Source organism: Cydia fagiglandana, chromosome 22 (genome assembly GCF_963556715.1).
Source record: "Cydia fagiglandana chromosome 22, ilCydFagi1.1, whole genome shotgun sequence".
Lineage (NCBI taxonomy): Eukaryota > Metazoa > Arthropoda > Insecta > Lepidoptera > Tortricidae > Cydia > Cydia fagiglandana.
Window position 1 is genome coordinate 5065157 of NC_085953.1, and position 25536 is coordinate 5090692.

Genomic DNA, 25536 nt, shown 5'->3' on the forward strand with positions numbered 1-25536 from the left:
TTTGACTTCAACTGTACATAAATTGGTTAATTTTATTTTTTTTAATGCTAAAGTCGGACCAGGGGAGAGGCCTTTGCCCAGCAGTGGGACACACAAATAGGCTAAGAAAAAAAAATGTCGGACATGCAAACGCTGTTTTATTATTTACTCATATACCTTTGACACAATACAAATAACAGAATGGCGGCCTTGTTTGTTTTATAATCATGTATTAATAAATTGAGCTTAACAATTAAATTTGAACACAAGCTCCTCTATAGTGAAGATGGTCATTACAACCAATTATCAATGGCCGTTGTTGTCACATGGCATGGTGGTCGTAAGTCGTAACGACCATAATTAGTATTTGCGGCGTATGGTGCAAGAATAACCTAAGTATCGATGTCCTTTCAAAGAGACAGAACCAAATAGAATTTTGAACTATAATTAAATAAAAAAGGTTCCAAATATGTACATTACAGAAAAGATTGGGAAGTGGGAGAATAATACAGGTTGATTGGAAATTCGTAGACAGATCTGACCCATAGAATAACCCCTTTCAAGGAATACGTCGAATTTCCAATCACCCTGTATAGATTCGAACGACTTGAAAGTATTCGACGATATGACAGTGAATCGTGAACAATATTGCCAATTGGCTTGCCTATGTTAGAATATTTGAATTTAAATAAAAGCTCTTCTATAGTGAAGTTGGTCGTTACAGCCAATTATCAATGGAGTCCGTTGTTGTCACATGGCATGGTCGTAATGGCAATAATTAGCACGCATGCGCCGCGCCGTGTGGTGCAAGTTTCAAGAATAATCGTGAGAGTCATCGAGACTACAGTAAGCTGCAGAGATATGTACCCCCCTGCAATCAAGTTTCTATGCAGGGTGGGAGGGGGGGTCAGTCCCTGTAGCTTACTGTACGTGTCTATATGAATTTGTTGCATATTTTGTAAAACTTGACAACTTGTCACTTTATACGTATTTCGGAAAAAACCAAGCATTTTAAAATCTGTATAAATGATCCTTAAATAGCGTGATATTAAAAAAATGCGTTAAATACCTACGTTTATTTACGATTATCCCTGGTTTTATTTTTTTTTACATGGAAAGAGTCGGTCGGAAAATCCGGCCCTATTTCTCAATACCCACCCCGGTGTTACCACCTTGGCGGTTGGTAATAGCTGGGAATAAAGCTGCCTTTCCACGGTGGAGATGAGAGGAGACTTGCGAGAGCGAGAGTCAACCCATAGCATTAGTTAGCATAACATTAGAGGAGCGGTAAAGACAAGCAATGCTATTGGTTGATTCCCGCACGGCTCCCCTCATCTTCGCGTCAGTGGAAAGGCAGCATAAGATAGATGCTGTAATCTACACTTTGCATGATTTAATTACAAAGTTTTCTTACTTACTTAAAAAACATTAAGACTTGTAAAAAGTGAAATGTCAATTGTTAAAGTTAAAACGCATTGTCGTTCCGGTCACGTTCCGCCATTGCAGTGAGAGAACTATTTGTAATTCAATTCATTCCTGGAATGGTTAAATAAAATACAGCAATTTTCTTTATTTATAATTTTTATGGGTGCACTTGAATGTGTCAGCGGGTAAAGGTGTAAAAGTCAGTCGGAATTTGTCCCTTACGACCTGTAATAACAATAACATAACCTTAATACTATAGAATAAACTGTCAGTTTCTTTATTTTATTATAGTACATTATTTTAACAATGTTTACTTGTTGTATAAAATTTACTTAGCATTATGGGCCTTTTTTTTTAGCTTGTAAGATTTTACTATTGTATGTATGTTAGTTTGTAAGGTATGTATCTATGGGCCTTAGTTGCCTGATAACAAATGATATTTGATTTGATTTACGCCGTTTTGACGTAGCTTTTAGTGTAAGCGCCAATCGCCCTAAAATATCAATTATTAATGCAGAAGCACGTTTATTTATCTTGCATCTATGACTTCTATGACTAACTTAAGGTCTAATAATTTATGACTACATGTATTTTTAACCGCCGACGCAAAAGGGGGGTGTTATATGTTTGAAAACGTGTCTGTCTGACTGTCTGTGGCATCGTAGCTCTCCAACGTATGGACCGATTTCGATGCGGTTTTCTACGTGAAAGCTCCTCGTGGTGGTTCTTAGCTATGTTTGATAGAAATCGATACAGCAGTTTCAAGAATATCAGCTTTTTCCAAAATGGTTTAAATGATGTATGTGGTTTCTGGCATAAAATATACATTTTCTTGGTATAAGTATAGCGTAAAGGTTTTTTAAATTGTTAATTTAACCCTTTACCAGGCCAAGGGAAATATTCCACCCACATCTTATATCGGTTACCGTAGTCAGGTTTTAACTCCAAACCACCTACAAAATATTTTGTCAATCCCTGAAAATATTATTTTATGATCTTCATTCACAACACGCTTCTAAATTGCGTAATATATCTTTGGCAGCCATTTCAATTCACTTGAACGCTAATTTCAGCAAACTACGGAGAAATTCGAACACTTTCCATAATTTCTATGAAACAGAAGTACATAGATCGAACAATTTTTTGATATTTTGTAGATTTTGAGTGTTGAAAGCAAATGTAATCGTAAACATTGCTAAATATTCATGCATTATTGTGTATGACCAGAATTAGGATGTGGGTTGACATTATCCCATGGCCTTATTAGAGTTTAACTGTGTGGGAGCTATTTTTCCCATGGCCCGGTAAATTGTCTTGTCATGTCATAAAAACTCACGTAAGTAATAAAACAGTTTTTGTGTTCAACCTAGAGCGAATTCATGTACCTAGCTATAAAATCTTGACTATTATAACCGATATAAGATGTGGGTGGAATATATCCCTTGGCCTGATCAAGAATATAATAAGACAAAATCTAGTATGACAGTTCATTACTTAGACAGGCGATGGGATAACCGTAACCCACATTTTTATTTCTGGTTTAGAGGAAGATCTCCGACTTTCATAAATACATTTTTTACAAGGCGTTCAATACGGTTGCAACAGCATATAAAGTACGTATTAAGACACGCTGGTTCTTCGGGGCCTGGTAAAGGGTTAATAGTTATTGCCAGGTTAGTAAGCAAACTTAAACCTATAAATTTTTAAGGGTATATTTACCACCCATAAAATATCTAACCTCCAAATTCTCATAACTTGCATACACTTTTTGTTTTAAGTAATTTAACTACTGAATAGATCCTGGCTGTAATTACATCGTACAACTAAGGAAACCTCCTTTAAAGGCGTGTTCGATTCCCAGCACGGGAAAATATGCTAAAAACTAGAAATGCATTTAATTAATTAATGATGGTAACAATTAACGACACGTACTAATTTATATGAAAGAATCTGCTATAGAAGTTGGAATAGAAGGTAGATTTTTTTTTATTTACAATTGAGGGCTTCTTTTACCTCCTGTGTTTCCCGCGTACAAATTTTTGTACATATTCTAAAATCTATTCTGATTTTTGTATTGTAATTGTAATAAAGAGTTCTGTTCTAAATTCAAAAACAACTACTGCCTCCATGTCTCTACCTTTTCACTCAAAAGACTGTATTCCCTCCTTCTAAGTATGATTTACTAAACTATGTTAGTTATACATTGTAGAATGATAGGCAAGTATCGGAAAGGGCAATGAATCCTAAAATGATTAGTCACTTTACGATTCTGGTGTAAGCTAACAATGACTTAGTCAAGATAAAGTATCGTGAAAGCGTATTATACGGTTGATTTTGTGTCTCAGTTTCTTAGTAGAAATCCCATATAGGGTAAAATACCTCAATCTGGCAAAATGGCTCAAACTATTACAAAAAGAACATATGTATAGTGAAAAAAAAAAACATTTTTTTTTATTGAAGAAGAACCAACCAGCTTAATGAGTAATGATATGCTAGTACTTATTGTAGATTCAACAACAATCAACAGACGAATGCGGAAGGCGTAACATCACCATAACAAAACTGTACGAAAACGCGTTGCAATTCACATAGTAGGATCTGACTTGACCAACCGCGTAACTTAACCCTTAAATCGACAAAAACACGGAAGGCCGTAAGTTAAAACCTCGGTGCTCAATAGTAGCAATGACTCTGGTTAAGAAATAAACACAAAAAGTGGGTTAAATTAACAACATACAAAATTATGTCCAATATTTTGGACGTTGCCGAATTAGGGGATATTTAAATAATTTGACGGTAATTTACTTTAAAAATAATCCCAACGCCTCAAAACTCAGTAGTGGAACTTAACAACCGAAACGCACTAGACATCCCTCGAAATTCCAAAGCCGAATATCCAATAATAATCGCTCCACCAACGAGCTCGCATCAGAACCGGTTGGCCCGGTACCACGAAGCCTGCTCGTTACGATCTAAAATTATATCAACTGGTTACCGGAGTTTTATGAGGTACCATTTTACGCTTTGAGTTGTAAAATTTTGGAAATTCGTTTGCTTTTTTTGTTCGCTGTCTGTGAGGTGTTATTTTGCGTAGTTGGATCATGAAAATTCAGTTAATTCTTATAGTGTTAGTGTTTCTAAGCAAGATTTGGTATAAACGGAACACTTAGGGGATCACTTTGGTATCTGTCATATTTTATTGCTTAAATACAGTTAATGGGTACGTTTCTGAGTTCATCTTTTATAAAATACAACATGGAAAATACAATACTGGCTATTTAATACAACTTTGCTTTAATAACCATAAAAAAATATCTTAAATAGCAAATACGTCCATTGGTCGTATCTGTCATTATCATAGACCCGATATGAAAATATATCGTCGGAGGTAATTTTAAAACATATTTATTCGTCGTTAGGTCCTGTTTGGTAAATAATAAAGAAAATATTTAAAAAAAGTGCTTCAATGACGGCTAATTGAATTATTTCTGGCGACTACTCCTTTACAAACCTGTATCTTTTTAACTATTATTTAACTGCGAGGTATTTTTTTTGTATTTGTTTGCTTTAAGCATTGAAGAAATGAGAATAGGTATTACTTCCCCTAGTGTCCCCTTCGTCTTACTGTTATTAAAATAAAATGCTATACTCCTTATACAGTAGCAATTGTCTCAGTAAATTCTATACTTTACAGTTAATTTCAGTCGCATTGTTAATTATCTGTTTAAAAAAACTATTAAAGATCACCTGGTAGCAGTCTCATTACTACTATCATCTGCTATTGTGCTTTTGAAACTTATAACCTTATGCTTATTAATTTAGAGTTGAAAGTAGCTTGGATTAAGGTGTTCCTATTGTTTTTACAAGAGGTCTCATGGTACAGGGTGATTGCAGAGAGCTTGAGGTCCATAATTGGTCTCCGCTACTGGTCTTAAATAGGTTGCTAACAAATGTGGTGTGAATTGGCAGGGTCTGATGATTGTATGGAGGATTTATTGCATGTTTCGCTATTTAAATATATAAAATTGGTTATAATGTTTTAACAGCACTTATCATGAGCGTGGAAAATTTAAACTAATAGAAGTTAAGTAATATGGATATGTCCGATACGACCTTTTTTTAAGAGCACTGTGACATTCACAATATCGGCATCTTAATGCGTAGAATACTCTAGAAGTCAAAAATATGTATACGAAATATCTCACAAGCTTTCAAAATTTTTATTTGCAAGTCAGACGCAACGCAGCCCACAAGTTTAGTATTCGTTCCCAAAAAATGCGTGATTCATACGTTACCTGGCATTTTGACGTAACGGACGAGAGGAAAAAATGCCAGAACGGACTTTTGGAACACGTAAAACAATATTTGTTTTTAAAAATATAGCGTTGCAGAGTTAGTTCCTTTTACCCTTTTATTAGTTTAAAAAAACATCTAGTTTGTTGGACTGGCGGTTACGTTATTATTAAGGATACTTCAATACATGGTACATGTTCGACTCTTGGCGACGTAAGCGACATTTTCGTGTGAGAATGGTCTCTTTTTTATTAAATTGTCATGGTTTCTTGTACTATACGATTACTTATACCATAATTTGTAAATTGTGTTTATAAATTAACCGTTTATTATTGCTGCACAGAAACTTGAAAATTTTATACACAACTTTGTAGGGAAAGCTATAAAGGCGTGTTTCGCAACGAAAGACATATTTAAGAATAATTTATGTATACCTAACCTAACAGTATTGTAAAATAAAATGATTGTTTAATCTAATTGTTATAAAGTTCTACTAAGAATTATCTTTACCGCACCTAAACGCTCATTGCCTATGTAAAGCAGTAATTTCATGTTACTTTTCCAGTTAAAAACCTTCCTACAAATGGAATGAATACCTACTAATTGCTGAAGCCACTCTATTCGACTTTAGTACCTTTATCATAAGGCACATTTAAATCGATTAGCACCTATATGATAATTAGCTAGTGATTAAGCTACTTGCAACGCTATTCAGCGCTGCGAATCACAATGTCACTCTTTATACTACATTCTTCGATTTTCTTCGAGAGTTAAGACCTTATAAACATGAGTATTAGTTCTTGGACGAGCTCGCTCGAGAAAAAAAACGACACGACTCTTAAGGAAAATTGTAGGGAGATACAACCTTTTGAATTTAACGGTTGTAACGCGCACTTTTGAAAGAAAAAAGTCTTAATTCATGTGACATTAATGTGAGACTTACGACGTTATGGGTGTGAAGGCGTCGTTCTTGGACTCGTGAAGCGTCGGACCACCAATGGTGCCATTAGAGGCGGGCCGCGAAACTTGGTAGGCGGTTGTTTTTGCCCACCGTACCGTATGGGTGGACATAGATATAGGTAGGATGTGAAACTTCATTGATGACCGCTGTTTGCTCTATTTTTTAGGATCATAAAATTAATTCTAAAGTTCAACTTATTAACATTTAAATTGGAAGCCAATGTTTGTTTAAAATTTGTAGTAAATGTAAATTTTTGCTATTTTACGCGTATTTGCAAATATAATGTTGCGTGTTTGGTCCTGTTTTTAATTGGTTAGCGATATAATATTTTACTCGTAAAAAATGACACTAAATGAAGTAAAAATAGATTCGCAGTTTTAGCTTTCAAACGAAAAATAAGTCAGTTTTATTTCTTCTTATTTAGTTACTTATTTAAAGTGATCGAGTTCTAAAGTCACCTACAATAAATGTTCTCGATTTGGTCATTTTAACAACAACAAAAACAGTTTACTTTTATGTTTACAATAAAATGATATCTGCTAAGTGCCGTAATAAAAACATTAAAAACATACTGAGGTTACAATGTCAGTTGCTATGTATGAAATGAAAATATTTTTAGTCTAAATGCCATTCAACATGAAACAATTTAATTACTTTTATATTGAAACTAGTGCTGTTGTAGAGTTGATCACATATTAAAAGTAATATAATATTAGTATGAATTTGAGTTCCGAATTGTAATAATTTTGAATACGAGATTTTTCCCTCATATTGTGACTATTTCTCATGTTCCCTAGTTTTCCTATAATTTACTCCATTAATTACTAACACTTTCAGACGACTAATAATAATACTTGGTTAAGTCCCCTCTTGATTTACGTTTATTAGAGTTAGCTAATTTTGTTATATTATATATGCAGTACCTATTCCCATATGTAATTCTAAAAATGTCCTTTACGTTATTCTTACATCTATTACTCACAAGGGAGAATAGACATTAAGTAAAATCAAATCGCACCGAAAACATTTATAAATAAAAAAATAGGCCATGTTTTTGGGGCACCAAAATTAATGGTATCTGAAAAAGATGAAGTGTCTGAAACTGTCAGTTATGTCAATTCCCTTCGTGATTTAATGATTTACCACGTACCTCGGGGGCCTTACCATGATGTCCTTATTGCGATTCAGTTTAGGTCCTAAATAGAATCGCAATAAGGACATCGTGGTAAGGCCCGAGGTGCTTGGTAAAGAAAGAAGATTTGCGGTGTTTTTTCGTCGAAGGTAGCTATCAAATTGGGGGACTAAAATAAATATAGTTTTCTTACTTGCTCAATATAGCAATCAAATCAGCTTCGTCCAGCCAAGCCTTTAACCCGTAGGTATAGTTGACCATAATAACTTAATACCAAAGGCCTCACTTAAACGGTATACCTATAAAAGCCAACATTTTTTCCCGACTTTACATCAAACGCCACTAAACGCTTGGCGTGACGCCGCTAATTCATTTAATTGAATCATAGCCATTGAATTTAACATGAAACTGTTGTGAATGAAACGGATTGTTCTGACTTTATATTGACTTGTATTCAAGCCGGCAATCCGTTTTTCTACAAAGCGTCACTTACAAAATAAGCTGTCTGATGCATGTTCCCAGTGACTTATAAATTCATTTTTGTTTTATAAGGACAATAACAATGTTTGGCTGTGTTTAACAGTTTTCGTAATTATGAATTATCGTTATGAATAAAAGAACTAGTATGCAAAACGCCACACTGTTAACGTCTATTAGCCATTCAATTCATATTGCAATAAAAACTTGCATGCTCCACTGCATTAACTCCGACTGTACCTCATACGGAAACTCATACAAGAACATCAACATTGATAGACAGTCGTAAGGGCCATATTAAATTTATATGCACTTACGACTCTTTGATTTCGTGTCTTACATTATGCGCACCAGTTTTTAGTTCTAGATCAGTTATTCGCAAACATTAACGAACACAACGCCTCGGCAGCTTGGGTATTAGACCAGAGTAAATATGACTGAGGATTTTACCAATCTTGAGAAACGTTTCTTACCAGCAAAGGCAGGCCTATGAATATATCTTGTTGCTTGCCACAAGTTCATATTTCAAAAGTTCAAATTATGCGTATTCTAAACGTCAATCAATGGATTTACTGAATCATCCTCACAGAACTAACGAATTCGTTTCATTTAATACTTACGATTGCTTAATTAATGTGGATGTACCTCGAATCGAATGCTCTTTAGCGATAGGAACGCTTCTCAACCGGTTAAAGTATAAAAACATACTTATGAGTGCGTTCACTATGATTTGATCGCCATACCGACTGCTTATTGAAACGAAACTGTTATCAGAAATATAAAATCTGCATGGTCAGTTAGGCACTTATGTTCATGTTTACACAATGATTTATGTACTTGTTCTTGGTATTGGATATTATTAGATTTATTTGCCCGTTACGCAAAGTAACCACTTTACTATTTAGAACGAGAAATATTCTTGTAAGCTTAAAGTTCTGTTGCTTTTTACTATTGTAAATTACAATTGTAATAATTAAAATAATATTCTACGTGATTAAATATCCATTAATTAAATTTTAATTCCACTGTAAGCTGTAAAACCTTTATTATTCCAGATCTAAGGCCTTTTTAGTTGTCTTTACACTCTTAGCTATCTAGAGATAATTGGGAATTGCAAAATACACTTACAGCCTTTTAATTAAGCAAAATTACACTGTTTACGACTTAGGCAGGTGTATTTTTATTTCACAACGTGTTAAAAAAACTTTAATTGAAAATTGAAACATGTGTCGTCGTATTGTACTGTGTATAACTAAAGGGGACACTGAGAGCAGTTACTACATCGTCAATGATGCAATAATTAAAATGCGATGTAAACGCCTATCGCTCTAAAGCTAGTCCCTTTTTATATGGGACGATAAGGCGATTCTAACAGTATTCACGCCTAACTCTCGTCTCGTACGATTCAACGAATGTCGTAAAGGACTAACAATAAAATGGCCGTTACGTGAAAATGTCCTTAAATTTGAAAAACAAAAACCAAGAAGAATAAGCTGCTTGTTTCATAATTTCATATTTGATTTCTGATTATTGTAAAGCAGCGGTCGGCAACCCGCGGCCCGCGAACCTCTCACTTGCGGCCCGCGAGCCTCCCTGACTATTTTGTATGTAATATTGACAAATGACAATGTCTGATAAGTGATAAAGTCATAAATATTAACTAAGTGCGGCCCGCGTCCAGTTCGTTAACCCTGGCCCTAACCCCTGGCCTGGCCCTGGCTGGATTAGTTGGTTATGTGGCCCTTGGCTGCTAAAAGGTTGCCGACCGCTGTTGTAAAGTAATAATAATATGAGATTATGACATTATATTTTTAACTATGGAATAGTGCATGATTCCTCAATCCTCAAATATTGCAACCTCAAATATTTAGTTCCTCAACTACGTTAGACAAAACATGACGACTCTGAACTTGAGTTGAGCTTCACGTCTTACTCAGCTAAAAACCTCATAACAACCGTAACGGTCAACAGCAGCTTGCAATTAGTGACCCTATTTGTACATTAATTAGGTTCTAATTGCAACGGACCGTGTTCGTAATTGAGACTTTTTACTACGGGCATCTTCAAACAGCGTATTCCAAATGTGTGGCGAGCGCTGGTCGGGTGAACGTTTTAGAAAAACAGTGTATTGTGTTCTATGTGCAATAGTAGAGCGATATTATACTGGCTTTATGAGACACCTTCGCTCTGCAAGCGTTTGCAATGTCACCCTAGACGTGACCCGTAACATGACACCCCTACATGTGCTACCGGTTTCGCTACGAATGCCGAACACCAGTAGACTTTAAAACAATACGTTAAGGTTGAAATTCGCGTGACTAACATTAGGGTATGTGACGAATTTTTTGGAATAAATCCGACACGTGTTTTCTGTCTTTGGGTTACAATGGGTTCTAATATGGGAATGTCTAACAATTTGACGAACGTTTGTAAGTTAAATGGGTATTGATAGGTTAATAGAACGACATTGTAAAAAAATCTGTTGTTGGTTGTAATAGTACAAATTGAAGTGGCACTTGTGTCAAAGGCAAGTTAATATGTGACGTTTCACGGGTAAAGGTACTCTTGTTATCGGCGCATACGTCGCCTTGCACTGCATTAGTATTGGAGTGTCGGCAATTAATAGCGTAAGCGCCAATCACCGTAACGTACCTTTACTTGTGGAACGTCACATATAGTAATTTATAGTCCATTAAATAATTTTATCTAACCATATCAGGCGTGGCTCACTCCGCGATTTCGTCGCTTTGCTACAGGTAGCTAAAACTCCATCCGTTCGACCCCAATTTTGGGGTTTGCCATAAGCCGCGCGTGGCGCTGTCGCCACCTAGCGGCCATATCTGTGCTGATCGTGACAGACGCGTTTTGTTAGAGAGTGAGTCTTCTATACCTAGTACTATTATTTATTCTGTGACCATATTACCGATACTTTGACAACATTTGTGACGTTCCACGGCAACAGGTACCTTATGGCGGCTGGCGCTTACGTCGCATAGCGCCGCAATAATATTGGAGCGGCGTTAATAATAGCGTAAGCGCCAAGCGCCATAAGGTAGCTTTACCCATTTACATCACATTTAATAATTTACGGCCCGGTTCCAACTTTAAGATACGTCAGTTAATAGATCTAGATATGGATTAGATACTCGTATGTCAGTGTCAAATGTGACGTTTCTTAAAACAAAAACGTGTCTTTTGACACTGACACATCAAATCCATATCGTTTCTAGATCTATTAATTGACGTATCAGTTTGAATCGGGCAGTTAGTGACTTCACATGAATATATAATGCAAGTTAATACATTTGCTACTAGCGTTTAGTGGCAAATGTATAAACTCGCACTAAACACTAATGAATGTGTAAACAGGCCCCTATATGAAGGCCAGTGGCGGATTTGCAGTCTTTGGCGCCCTAGGCCCAGGCCTTGTAGCCGCCCCTTTCTCAGCACCCATCACATTGACTATTGTGACTTATTTCTTGTAATCATCAGCGAATTTTTTGTCACAGTTTGCCGCCCCTTAAGAGCCAAAAGGAGTGGTCATTTCTCCATAGAAACGTCAATATCTGTGTCGGCCCTTCAAAAATGGCCAAAATGGCCTAATTGACTATGCCGCAATGAGAGGCGTAGTATTCAAAACTGATATCAATTAGCCAAAAAAGCAAAACGGTTCGACATAGATAATTTCATAATCATTTAGATTTCCAAGTTTGGTTAGGATTGGTTAAGTTTTGGAGGAGGAAACAGTCGAGTACGAAACCTCGATTTTTGAGATTTTACGCGGGATTTTTCGTCTTGTCCTTATCGCACTAGTTTTAGGAGCCGCTTCCGTTAGCGAAACGGGTATATTTACCTAAAATATTTAAAACTCAGCTCCTGTTTCTTCTTAATATCTTGCCGCCCTAGGCCCGGGCCTACTGGGCCTTAGGGCAAATCCGCCACTGATGAAGGCCATTTACATTTGCCCCGCAGCCACACTTACCCGTGCTGACCTTAATGTATATCTTAAGTAACATATTTTGTCTTAACATATTGGCTCGTATGTTATCGTTGTCTTATCACTGACTCATTTAGACACATGTTTATATTTGCAACATAACTTGTAGACTAATATGGTCTACATCAGACGATAATTATGAATCCTCATATATTTTATGTAGAAAGATCTGGAGATATCGACAAACGCCAATCGGAAAGTAAAAATGTCACGTTCCACAGGTAAAGGTATCTTAAGGCGGTTGTCGCTTAAGCTAAAATTAACGGTGCTACGCGACGTATTTAAGCGCCAACCGCTATGAGGTACGTTTACTCGTGGAACGTCACAAAATATGCTTCCATGCTACAGAACTTCTTAAAAGAGAACAAGATAAATTGCATGAGTTCAAATGGAATTATTGCATTTACTGTTAGCAGGGCAGTGTGCATGACCCGTATGTACACTATGTTGTTGTTTTTAGAGAACCCTATTCATAAACCGAACTTCTCATAAAAAAAACTTGATACTCCGTTGGCAGTAGGGTTACCAGACGTCAGGAATTTTCCTGACATGTCAGGAATTTTGGCCGTTTGTCAGGAATGCGGCCAGGATACGAAATTGTCGGGATTTTTTGTGAATTAACGGAAATTTTTATTATGTACCTAAAGAGGTACGTTACTCAAATTTATTTATAAATACTATTACTATATTACATATAAATCCAAAATAAATAATTTTCAACAATGTATTAAGCATACCTACATAGATATCGCTTACGGCTAGCCCCCCGTCGCCGATGTGAGCGTCAGGAAAAATATTCGCATATCAGGAATTTTGTCAGGAAATTCGAAATTTGGATCTGGTAACCCTAGTTGGTAGTAAACACCTGTATATGTTATATTTTTGGTATTAAATGCTATGTTTCTGTGTATGTCACAATTGATAAATAAACTTGTATTTTATTCTAAATAACACACTTTTTGTTACGATTTGAATAAGTATGACTTAAAAAAGCACATGTAGACAGTTTCTGCATAATACTTATATGCTATATAATTTCACACTTTTCAGTTTCCCTGTAGATCGAAATGCTACAATAAACGAACAAGAAACATGTACAACCGTGAAGCTTATGCATAAATGAAATTAAATTAAACCAACTAGGTCCATCGTCCATCTAAATAGATTTCTACGTCTTAAAAACCTAAAAAACCGTTAACACTATAGTTTTGGAGTTTAAGTGCAGGTTTATTGTTTTTGCTGTTAGTGGAATTGGTTTTCGGAATTTTGAAGGAATGCTTACCTACATGAGAGATGGGTGTGGTTGGTTAAGCGTCACTCCACCCCTGGTTGCCCATTTCACCCTAGAGAGATGATTGCGTATGGGTATGATATACTCTACTAGCTTTTGCCCCGATTTAAACTTTATCTATTTTTCTTTTGTTTTTTTTTTGCGCTTTTTGTCTGCGTGGAATGATAATAATTGATGAACCTATGCCCTTTCCCTCATCTCACACTATCTCCATACCAATCTCCATATCTCCATACCAATATTTCCATCTAAATCTGCATCTAACGGTTGACAGACAACAGTTTTTTAGCTTTCATAAAAATACTGTGACGCGCCTTTATGTACTAGGTCTAAGTCTAGACCTGTTAACAGTAATGGACACTAACTTCTGACCTAACGATAAACATGGTTAGGTTGCTTCACGATGGGTGTGTTGGCTATTTATAGTCTAAGCTACGAACGTAAATTTACCTAGGTCGTTAGGTACAAGCATCTTAAACAATTTTGTAACTACACAGTATTTTGTCTTGACAGTAAGGTTTAAATTAAGTGTATGTTTGTCTGTACAGTTTCTCAGTAGGCCAAACAAGATAGGACGTGACTACATGTTCTTACTTCAGTAGTAATAAAACTGAGTTATGTTATTGTGTTTCTCTCAAGTTTAGTGATAGCCAAGTGATTAAAATTATGAGAAAGCGTTGTTTACGTAATAAGCAACGAAGTAAATAATTATTGTTTGTTTTAGGAAACAGAATGGGTAAATTAATTAAGTACTTCATATTTATACAGTATGGCCCAAAAATACGTCGACAAAGTTTTTTTTATTGTACATACAAATTGTTGATTATTTTAACAAATGTTTGTTTTGATACATCAAAGCCAATGGATATATATAATATTACTAAGATATTAAGTTTTGTTTCAGTTAAACGATTGCACTTTAAATGTTTAATGTAATATTGTGAAAAACGTGTAAGAAAAATAATCCAAAAAACCTTATTTTTAACTAAATTCCCTGTCGTCATCATCATCATCATCTCAGCCATAAGACGTCCAGTGTTGCACATAGGCCTTCCCCTTGAACCTCCATTCGTACCGGTTGGAAGCGACCCGCATACAGCGTCTTCCGGCGGCCTTAACAAGGTCGTCTGTCCATCTTGTGGGTGGACGTCCTACGCTGCGCTTGGTAGTCCGTGGACTCCACTCGAGCACTTTTCGGCCCCATCGGCCATCTTCAAACGCAAATTCATCGGCAAATTCCCTGTACTAAAATGTAAATATAAAAAATAAATAAATATAAAAAATATACACACCAGAACTGTACAGGAAATCAACAGTCATATCACTTGTCTTGTAAAGCGCCGTGTTTTGCAAATCGGTGTCGTGATTGATCTAAAGCAGCGGTCGGCAACCAGCGGCCCGCGAACCTCTCACTTGCGACCCGCGAGCCTCCCTGGCTATTTTGTATGTAATATTAACAAACGACAATGTCTGATAGTCATAAATATTAACAAAGTGCGGCCCGCGTCAACATCGTTACCTACTATGTGGCCCTTGGCTGCTAAAAGGTTGCCGACCGCTGATCTAAAGCACAAGTGTCACTAGTGTCAGTATACACGGCCATGTACCGTTCGTGTATTCATGCCATCGGTATGGAGTACGGAACGGACTAATAATGTATCTGTCGCCATTATTGAAGACCTAGAATCGTTCAGAGACGTACTTTTTATTTTATTGTAGTTGAAATATCAGCTGTCATCTTAGTATAGTAGTCTTAGTAGTGTAGTAGTGTCTTGTTGTACATTTTGCTGCATTTGTCACCCTCTTTTCACTCTCTCCTCTCATCTACTCAAAGGTTAACTGGAAGAGATCCCTCAAAGGGATAAGTTCGCCTTTGTACTTCTTACTAATTGTATGTTATTTTTAATATGTCTTTTTGTACAATAAAGAGTTTACTACTACTACTACTACTATAGTACCATTTGTAACTTTAGTAACCATTAGATTATGATAATGATAACTTAGAATAGGATAATATGATTAATATGTTTAGTAAAATTGTTGCAAATAGTCTGGAAGCATGTGATAAAGGCGTGTTTGTAAAAGTTTCATTTTTCATGTTGCTTTTCATTCGTTTTCCCTAATTATTAAAACAATTCCATCATGTATTTTGTTTAAGTACATAGTACCTAATATGGCTGATAAAAAAAACTTAAGGTACAGTTTCACTTAGTATGTAGGTATTTAACAAATGAACAGTATCAGTATCAAAATAATTTAAATATAAACGCGTTACTTATTTAACGTGACATTGATAGCTTTTTGGAAACCCCCAATTAAATAGTTAATTTTATTGCTACTGATATTTACATTATCATACCTTGTTATCTGGAACACTTTGTACAGTACAGTCGAGGTCAAATATATTTACACTTTTTGCCTTATTAGATACAAAGGAGTAAGGTGCAAAAGTGTAAATATATCTTGACGTCGACTGTACATGAAAGAAATTAACTAAACTTTTATTACATTTGTTTCAATTGCATACTGGTCCTGGTAATTTTTTTTTGGTATTGGATGTTTATTTTATTTTAACAAAGACATTTTTTATTAAACTATCGACATCCAGCTGTTTTTTTTTGGCTAGTAGGTTAGGTATAAACAATGTTTTATTAGGTACGTTGATAAATACCTGTATATTCTTTTTATTTAATTATTTACCTCTCTTCCTAGATATTAAATAAAAACAAGTATGCTTTAGATAAAAATTTTTCATCTTAAGGATACTATAAACACCGGTATTTAGTAAGCGTAAATATCAACAGTGCCACATCTATCCCCCGGGCAGATCATTGACATGCATACCTCCACCGTCATTATTCAAAATGCACCGCGTTCACACCTCTGACATACCAACTATGACAAACGCGTGTAGTGCGAGAGCCGAACGACAATTGTCCTTCGTGATTAAACATCGTTCTTTGGTTGAGAAACGAAACTCATTAAGATTATAAAATGCACCGCGTTTAGCACCAACATACCAACTATGACAAATGCGTGTAGTGCGAGAGCCGAACGACAATTGTCCTTCGCGATTAAACATCGTTCTTTGGTTGACAACCGAAACTCATTAAGATTACAAAATGCACCGCGTTCAGCACCTCTGACATACCAATTATGACAAATGCGTGTAGTGCGAGAGCCGAACGACAATCGCCCTTCGCCATTAAACATTTTTCTTCGGTTGTCAACCGAATCTCATTAAGTAACCTGTGCGTATTTAAAATAAAGCTTCCAGAGTTACCTCTGCATATTACAGGCAAGAGACAACCGACGACAATGTGCATGTGGGCAATAAAGCAATAGGTAGAAATTAGACAACGTAAACGTAGAAATATAGTTAAACGCTGACAGTATTAATGATTTTTTTTCTGAAGTTAGAAAATTTACGATAACTCACTAATACCTTTTCGTTTCATTGGGACAACAACCAAATCTTATTTGACCAACATCCCGGTATCTCAGGCTTACTTCGAGATAACTAATTACGCTCAACGATGACGTAGTTAATTTAACATCCGTCCCTCGGACTAGCATAGTAACGAGTGCACTGTATGTCGTATCATATGTCGCTTACACTGTCTTCTATTCAAATTTGATACGGGTCGTTGAACTCTTGTTGAATCAGTTTTACTACACGTGTTTTTAATTAAACGGATCTGGATGAAACGTATTCTGCTAAACAAATATTTCGGGGCTGGAAATTGGACAACGCAAAAATATTTGGTAACACGATTATAGTATTTCTATATTTTTTATGTACCTAAACGTTGCGCATAAAAAGCATAGATAACGTTACAAATATTCAATCGTCAAGTTGTGTATGCAATGGACGATTGTAATGTATCCGATGGATTATTTAAGTAGTTTCTAGGGCCTTAAAAGAAAATATAAGGAATCTTTAAGTAGACGCTAGGTGCTTAATAGACAAAATATAAGGAATCTTTAGCTAGATGCTAGGTGCTTAAAAGACAAAATAATAAGGAATCTTTCTAGGTGCTTAGAAGACAAAGAAGATCGTTTGTCATCATAACATTTTTCTTATCTTTATAAACATATATTTTCATACAGTATATTAATTCTAGTTTCGGTTTCGAACAAAATCGGTTCGAAAGAGGCGTCTTCAAAGAACCCTAGGAATAGAAAACACGACCCCGATTCAGAGGCTCGAGCCAATCTTGACCTGTGACTCAACGCAATTGAAATCTAAGCTTCAGTCTTGGTGATGCGGTTCAAAATTGAATACCTAAAGGATTGAGTTCTCAATGATGTTCTCATAAGGCTCCCGCAACTGAGACTCATTTAAAAACCCTAATATTTACGTTATCGTCTGTCCAACAGAGCTGTAGCCAAAGATATAGACATGCAAACATAAATACAACAGTATGAGCTGTAGGGCGTGCCAAAGAAAGACATACAAACATAAATACAAATGAACGTTAACCTGCATTTTTTGTCCGTTATTTAACTTTATTCGATTATATTCGCTTACGTTTGTTTGAATTGATAATTTGATATCTGCAATTGATACTTGGTTTTGCGAAATCCGAACTGTGCAAATAGCAAAACTTATTTGCACCGTTATAAGTAGAGAGAGATTAAAATTGTATACAGTATGTATCAGAACGAAAGGCAAAGAAAGAGACCCATTAATGTTTAGGTCATACTGAGCACCTTTTACTATGGGACCAAACCCGAAAACGCAGAAAAAAAATTGACTCTCCCATAGGAAATTTTAACATCAGACCAGCAAAATGTATGTAAATGTAAATGTAATGAAACATGCAATTTTTTTCCGCGTTTTCGGGGTTGGTCCTATAGTAAAAGTTGCTCAGAATGACCTAACTAAACATAAATGGGTCTCTTTCTTTGCCTTTCGTTCTGATACATACTGTATATTTATTTTTGTAGGCTAGACCCCGTCAAATACCTACTTCCTTAGTAGACTTTCTGGCGTTTTCCATCGTCATTTACAAGTGCATTGTCATACATATTTGTGTGACATTAGATACTCTTGCTTACCATAACCTGATATGTGGATACTTATGAATGCTACCGTGTTTGTTGTTTGTATTAGACACATTTGTCGCAAGAGCTTTGTTTGTAATACAATATAAATTATTACAATATGTTTTAAACCAATTAGTGCAAACGCAAACAAAAATATGACAATAAAAAAGCGTGCTAAGTACAGTATGAAACGGAAAATTTTAAAAACAATTGTGGCTGTTTTTACAGTAAAGTTTAGCAGGAAATCTTTGTTGATTTAAAAAACTAACACGATACTAACTCATAGCTTTTAAACGAATACGGGACTTAATCGCGTATCTAAGTTTTTTTTTATACGTACGTTTTCTTACGATCGTATTCTTTTAAAATTATGAGGAAATCGTTGATTTGTCTTTTATGAAACTACGTTCAAATCGTACCAATCTTTCGTTCTTGCATTTTACGAAGGCGTTGACCTTACCTCTTATCATTATGACGTTTATTTATGTCTCGACTTCTTGACTCAACAGCCACGTAATTATCTGGCCAACCACTTTTGTCACTAAAAATACCTTGATTTGGGTAAATGAGAGATTGGTAACTTATTTAAATTGCATTTATCCCCATTTTTAGTAACTTATTATATTGACTAGGATCCCGATTCGAATTTTAACAATCTGTTATGTTTTTGAACTGATTTTGGTACGACCTTGACGATCTCGAACGACTTTCAATTAATTTCGAATGGACCAATCAACAACCAGTTCAAAACCGTAACAAATTTTTAAATCTTTACACTTTCAGTACCTAGAACTCAGTTTCAGTACCAGAAGAAGAAGATAGTACGGTTCATTTTGTATTGGAATTGGAGTTCTTGGCACTGAAAGTGTGAATCAGGCTTTAGATTTATTTTATATTTAACCCCAGTGACACGCGACGACAAAAAATGTAACACCCTTTTTTTCTTTTCCAGATATAACTCTGCAAGTCAAACGGAACGCCTCAACCTTAGATTAAGTTCAACCTGACAAAAGTTATCTGTGATCTCATATTAGTTTTAAAATAGACGTACAATGGATGATAGGTAGTGCGATGTGTTGAAAATGCCTCATGCGCACTCGAGTTCGGCCGCGAGCTCCGGGGGGGACGACCTGGGCTCCACGGACGAGGTGAAGGTGTTCAAGGACGAGGGCGACGGGGAGGACGAAAAGCGCAGCTCCGAGAACTTGCTGGAGGAAAAGTCCAGCCTCATCGACTGGACTGAGAGCGAGGTGAGTCCACTGTCTTACTGAACATTCAGGGTATAGTAGTAGTATATCTAGTGATGCCGCGAGCTTCGGGCTCCACGGACGAGGTGAAGGTGTTCAAGGACGAGGGCGACGGGGAGGACGAGAAGCGCAGCTCTGAGAACTTGCTGGAGGAAAAGTCCAGCCTCATCGACTGGACTGAGAGTGAGGTGAGTGCATAATATTATTATTTTTATAATTAACGTTTATTGCAAGCTCGTGGTCGTGGTTCATAAAATTATAGTTACGATAAAATTTAAAATATGCGTTAATAAAAAATATAATAGTTTAACATTTTTTTTAATTTAAAGTTAGTTTAATTTAAAACAGTTTAATTTAGAAGTTAGTTTAATGTAAAAATAGATCAAAGTGTCATTACTCATTATTGACGATGACGTCATATTTACATAGAAATTTGATATTGATAATTAGCTTGATCTGACTCTTATTAATTTATTCTTTTATGTTATTAAATGGACTATCATCTTCTTTTTCCTTAGTTGTTACTGTTGTTAGTGTCGTAAATAAATGACATTCAAAATTTAACATGGGTTCCTTGACTATAACTATCAATTGAACCTAAGGTAGCATTAATAACGCGCTACTGACATCCGTGGAGTTACAAGCGGTGATAAGCACCGCTTATCATCACGTCGTCTGTATGCTTGTTTGCCACCGAGGTTCTGGAGAACTTGCTGGAGAAGCCTAGCTTGATCGACTGGACTGAAAATGAGGTAAGTCCATACAGTACTTACAGCATCTTTAGTGACATAATGACATATATTATATTTACTAAACCAACTCTAAAAATCCTATCAATTACCGGTTCTACCATCAAATGTTATCGCGATATGATAAGACTTCCAAATTCGTTTTTTGTAATTACTGTTTAATTTAGTAATAATCGTTTGGAACATCAAGTTTTGACGCCTTTCTGGCGCCTATATTCAATTAATTAAATTTTAACGTCATTATCAATTACATTACGAAACTCATTACGAAACTGTCATAACATGAATTTCTCTACATTATCTAACCCAATTATATCAATTACTATTAGGAAACTCGTGTTTACAAGTTTTTTAAAAGTTATCTGACTTGACCTTAGGTGATAAGTAAATTTATTACACATTCGCATTTAACTGTGAGACCACCGGCTATTAAAAAAAAATATTCGCTCCATTTGCTGACATTCCTTGAAATCGGAAATTACTCGACAAACATTGGAGAAAAGAAAATTCACGCGGCGCTTACATTTATGAACAATCTGACCAAAAAGTACCTATTGGTATGCCAAAACCACTTTAACTTTGCGGATTTCCAAATCCTTATCGTATGTACTAAAGGTTCAATGTTCTTTGATTGTCATCAATTGCTATTGGGTTGTTTAATAGAGGAACAGCAGATGCTTCCCAGGTAGGTCTTTATTTGTACATGTTCCCGGTATTTGAGCCACTACAATGATTCAATAGGATTACTCTGAATTCCGTCTGCCTCCTATAAAACACCCCCATCATTTTAAATGCGCTCCGAAAAATATAATTTATTGCAAAATCGAACTTATTGGTATTGTTATAAGAGTAGTGCGTGAGTTTTGTGAATGATTTATAAAATTGCGTTAGTAATTCGAGTTTGAATTTGGAACTATTTGTGCTTTTACACTTTCGAACTGTAGTACAATTATACGTATTGTATTTTTTCGCATACTTTGAAATGCCATGATACAACATGTTTATTTGTGTATGCTTTGGGTGTGACGGTGCGAACCCGAAAGGTAACTTCTTTTATATTTTCGAAATGGGATGTCGATATTGTCGATCTTTTGTATAATTAAAATGTAAGCGATGCTTCACAAACACGTCAATTAATCGCGTTGAAACTTGAAAACATGAGCATTAATTAATATTAATAAGTCTTGTAAGTGTTCTCATTACGATAAATTCGTTGTAGATTACCATCTTTGGCTGTAATCGGAATACAACAACTCAATTAGTTTCCACACACAGATACACATCAGAAATGCCAAATTATCCGTAAAACAAACAAAAACAACCACAACAGCCGAAACGAAACGTCACCCAAAACACTGATTGAGGTTTCCGAAAAAAAAAACAGGTACCTTCCTTAAATTTATGTCGGAATATTGTTGCAGGAACATAAATTACTTATTCATTGTATTTCCGAAAATAGGGGTGCGATCACAATGAGAACTACCTGCGTTCAGGTATTTCTTATGATAAACAACGACGCTATTGTCAATGGCTCTACCTGTGCGAGGTAAACATGAGACACCTACGGACTGGCAGGATTCACCTTTCTTGTTTAGTCGGTGTCTCGGCGAGTCGAACAATCAGGGAACCAGTATGAAATTAAGTCCTCAACTGTGCGTTTCTTAAGAAATTTCATGCCTGCAACTAAATTGTGGAATGTACTGTCGCCCACATCCATACGATCTTCATCATCATCATCATTGGCCACATCATCATTTGTCGAAGTTTGTTGCGGCACTTGTGGGTTTATGGGGTTCTGCATCGTTGCTGATTCATGGCTATAAAGTCCTATTAGGCGATTCCTCAGTTCGTTTGCCTCCTGTATCATAAAAACACTGACTAGACCTGAAAGAGCGGGCATAATAATATGTGGATTTCCACCAGAGAAGGGTTCTTATGCTTCTTCTGCAATAAGGACGTTTCTATCAGACTTTCTGTTGAAATGATGGAAACATCCTTATTGCACTTGGAGCATAAGACCCCTCTGCGATGGAAAGACACATTATTATATCCGCTGGAGTGATACAGGAATATAAAAAATATTACCTTTTTCTTCAGCTGATATTAGGTGCCTGCACTTGCAAGTATAGTAGACCAGATAGGCACCGGATTCAGTTGTTAACTTGTTACCTACTCTAAAGGTCTTACTTTCTTGTTATCTCGTACTTTAAGCAGGGGCCTTACCATCAGCTCCATCCTTTAGCGATTCAGTTTAGGTCCTAAACAGAATCGCAATAAGGACATCATGGTAAGGCCCCAGGATCTCAAGTTTACTATCTTGGTTCACAACATTCGTCTGTCGTCGTTTTGATAAGCAATGAAAATATGATTGGAATGGTTTTCTCATTGTACCAAAGGCCATCCGTTCCATCAGGCAAAAACAGCGAAACTCTTAACTGTCCATCGGTAGACCTTATGCCTTTTGTAATAAGGTTTACGAACTATCAGTTAACATAGGCGATGGTACCAGTCGCTTACCAATTGGAGACTGGACTGGAGGCGAGTGCTTTGCAAGCATTTATAAGAACTTACGAATGCGAATTCCGTCTCACCTTTCAAAGCTAAAATGACAAGGATAGAAACGCATATTGGATTATACTTAGGTGTAATTCTGGCTGTATGTCATAATAGCAACGATTATCGTACGTGATGCAATTACAATGGTATTGTGCGTTCTGAGTTTCGATTTCTTTTCGATTAAGGTTTCCGTTTTGATCGATTTAAGTTCCAAAGGTCGTATGTTCAATGAAATTGTTTATGATATACGATGTTTTGGAATTATTTAGATTTTATAGAAATATTTACGCTTTCTTGGTATTGAATGGCTTATTTTATAATGCCGCTTGTATAGAATGTATAGATGATTAGTTTGTTTTAAAAACTTCAATATTTCTTATTTCATGTGAGAAATTGATTTTCCGCTATTTCAGTTGGAATCCATATCGATTTTGTGAAGGATATTGGATTATGTTCGTTTTTATATATTTTTACCTTTTCTTGTTGTAAATTCGATACGTTTTTTTATATACTTATTGATGATAAATAGTATAGTATTAATATCAATAACATTTCAATTTATATGAATGTTTTTACGGTACTTAAATGCAAGTATAAAACGAAATACAGGATGGCTCAAAAATACGTTGATAAATATTATTCGCTGTTTCTTTTTCGTACTATCACATTTATAATTTTAGTACTTATTGGGGATTATAATAGAGTTTACTAAAAAAAAAACAATTACGTGATATATAAACAGCCATCTTAGGTATTTTCAATTTTTAGTTTTATTTATTTTAATTGTAGTTAGTTTTGTAATCCTGTTCAGACTCATATAATTATATGTATTCATTTTCAACAGCCATAACATATAATCACAATAGAGTTAGGCCAAGAAAAGTCTGCAACGATTTTGATAGCATACGCAGTGCAAGTGTTATTTATACGTCGTCATAATTTCATTGAAGTTAATACTTGCACTGCGTGTGCTATCAAAATCGTTGCAGACTTTTCTTCATCATCATCATCTCAGCCATAAGACGTCCACTGCTGAACATATGCCTCCCCCTTGGACCTCCATACGTGCCGGATGGGGGGTGAATGCCATAATCGCCACGCTTGGCAGGCGGATTGGCGATCGCAGTCGAGTGCACCGAATTTGAGGGACGCTGCTGCCCGTCTACTGGTGGTCTTGGACGTAGTTTAAGGACATACCCGGGTCTTAGATCTGGGTTAGACTTTTCTTGGTCTAACTCTATTTCACAAAGCAACGCACTCAGCCTTGCTAAATGCTAACTACGTAGCAAAACCCTTGCTAACTACGTAGCAAAAAGTGCCCGTCTAACTAAATTGCGTCTAGCTTACGCTTTAGACTTTTTCTAGACTTTTGCTTCGATCTTTTTGCGGCCATTAGAGTGAATGGTTGCGCGGTTTCCGCTGTTATTCCTAGTGCTTAGATACCTCCTAGGTCTTAGGGGTCTTATTAAGTGTAATATTCCTAGATCTAAAAGAACTAGTAAATACATTTTTTCACGGTTATTGCGCTTTCCCGCTTAGTCTAATTTAAGTATTTCTTAAGCGGGTTTTGGAGCTTTCCATGACACTGTCTACCGTTCGTCCCGTACAAACGCGAATTTTCTGAAGATTTGCAGGTATAAGATTTTCCTTTTCTATCACAAACGGTCAAAAATATGCACAGAAAAATAATCGCCTGGTTTAAATGACGAAAAAAAAAGTCGCAACACAAGAAATAAAATGCGTTTGTAAGCCCATGGAATGCTTCTTTTACTGTTTTCAAAGCAGACTTAAGTTTCTAGTCATTGTAGACCCAAACAAAAAGATTACCTACCATCTGATTTCATGGGACTTATGACAGATATCCTAAAGCAGTAGTTTGACATGCTCAAACAATGAGTGTGACTCACTCAGTCTGCCTTGCAAGACAACCATTTGTTCTGACTGGCATTGCTGCAGTGGGATTATAAACCAGTATCTTGACTTAACCACAGAATAAATAATAGTACTAGGTACAGAAGACTCACTCTCTAACAAAACGCGTCTTTGACGATCAGCACAGATATGGCCGCCTGGTGGCGACAGCGCCACCAGCTTATGGCAAACCCCAAAATTGGGGTCGAACAGATGGAATTTTACGAGTAGCTGTAGCAAAGCGACGAAATCGCGGAGTGAGCCACGCCTGACTTAACTAAGAACTCGCGACTCTGGAACAAAGCCCTTCGCTCTGCCAACTGAGATACTAAACCAGTATTTAGAAATAAAATGAAAAGTGGAAAAACTCACTGTCTCGGGCGAGACTTATGAAACTCGCGACTCACTTACTCACTTAGTATCTAGACACGCGGCAGCGTGTCAAGCCAAGTTCAAGCAAAGGAACTGG

General features: G+C 36.1%; 1 protein-coding gene across 3 annotated transcripts in view; it reads left to right on the plus strand.

Annotated features, from left to right (window-relative positions):
• The window catches only part of LOC134675425 (protein pangolin, isoforms A/H/I/S), a 208223-nt gene that overhangs the window by 6321 nt on the left and 176366 nt on the right, over positions 1-25536 (plus strand). For 2 of the 3 annotated variants that reach the window (XM_063533680.1, XM_063533679.1), the window contains exon 2: positions 19557-19854. In XM_063533680.1, the coding sequence (XP_063389750.1) occupies positions 19687-19854 (168 nt within the window). In that variant the 5' untranslated portion in view covers positions 19557-19686. Of the gene's footprint in view, positions 1-19556; positions 19855-19927; positions 20040-25536 lie in introns of those variants that run through there. The other variant, XM_063533681.1, reaches the window with a different exon arrangement.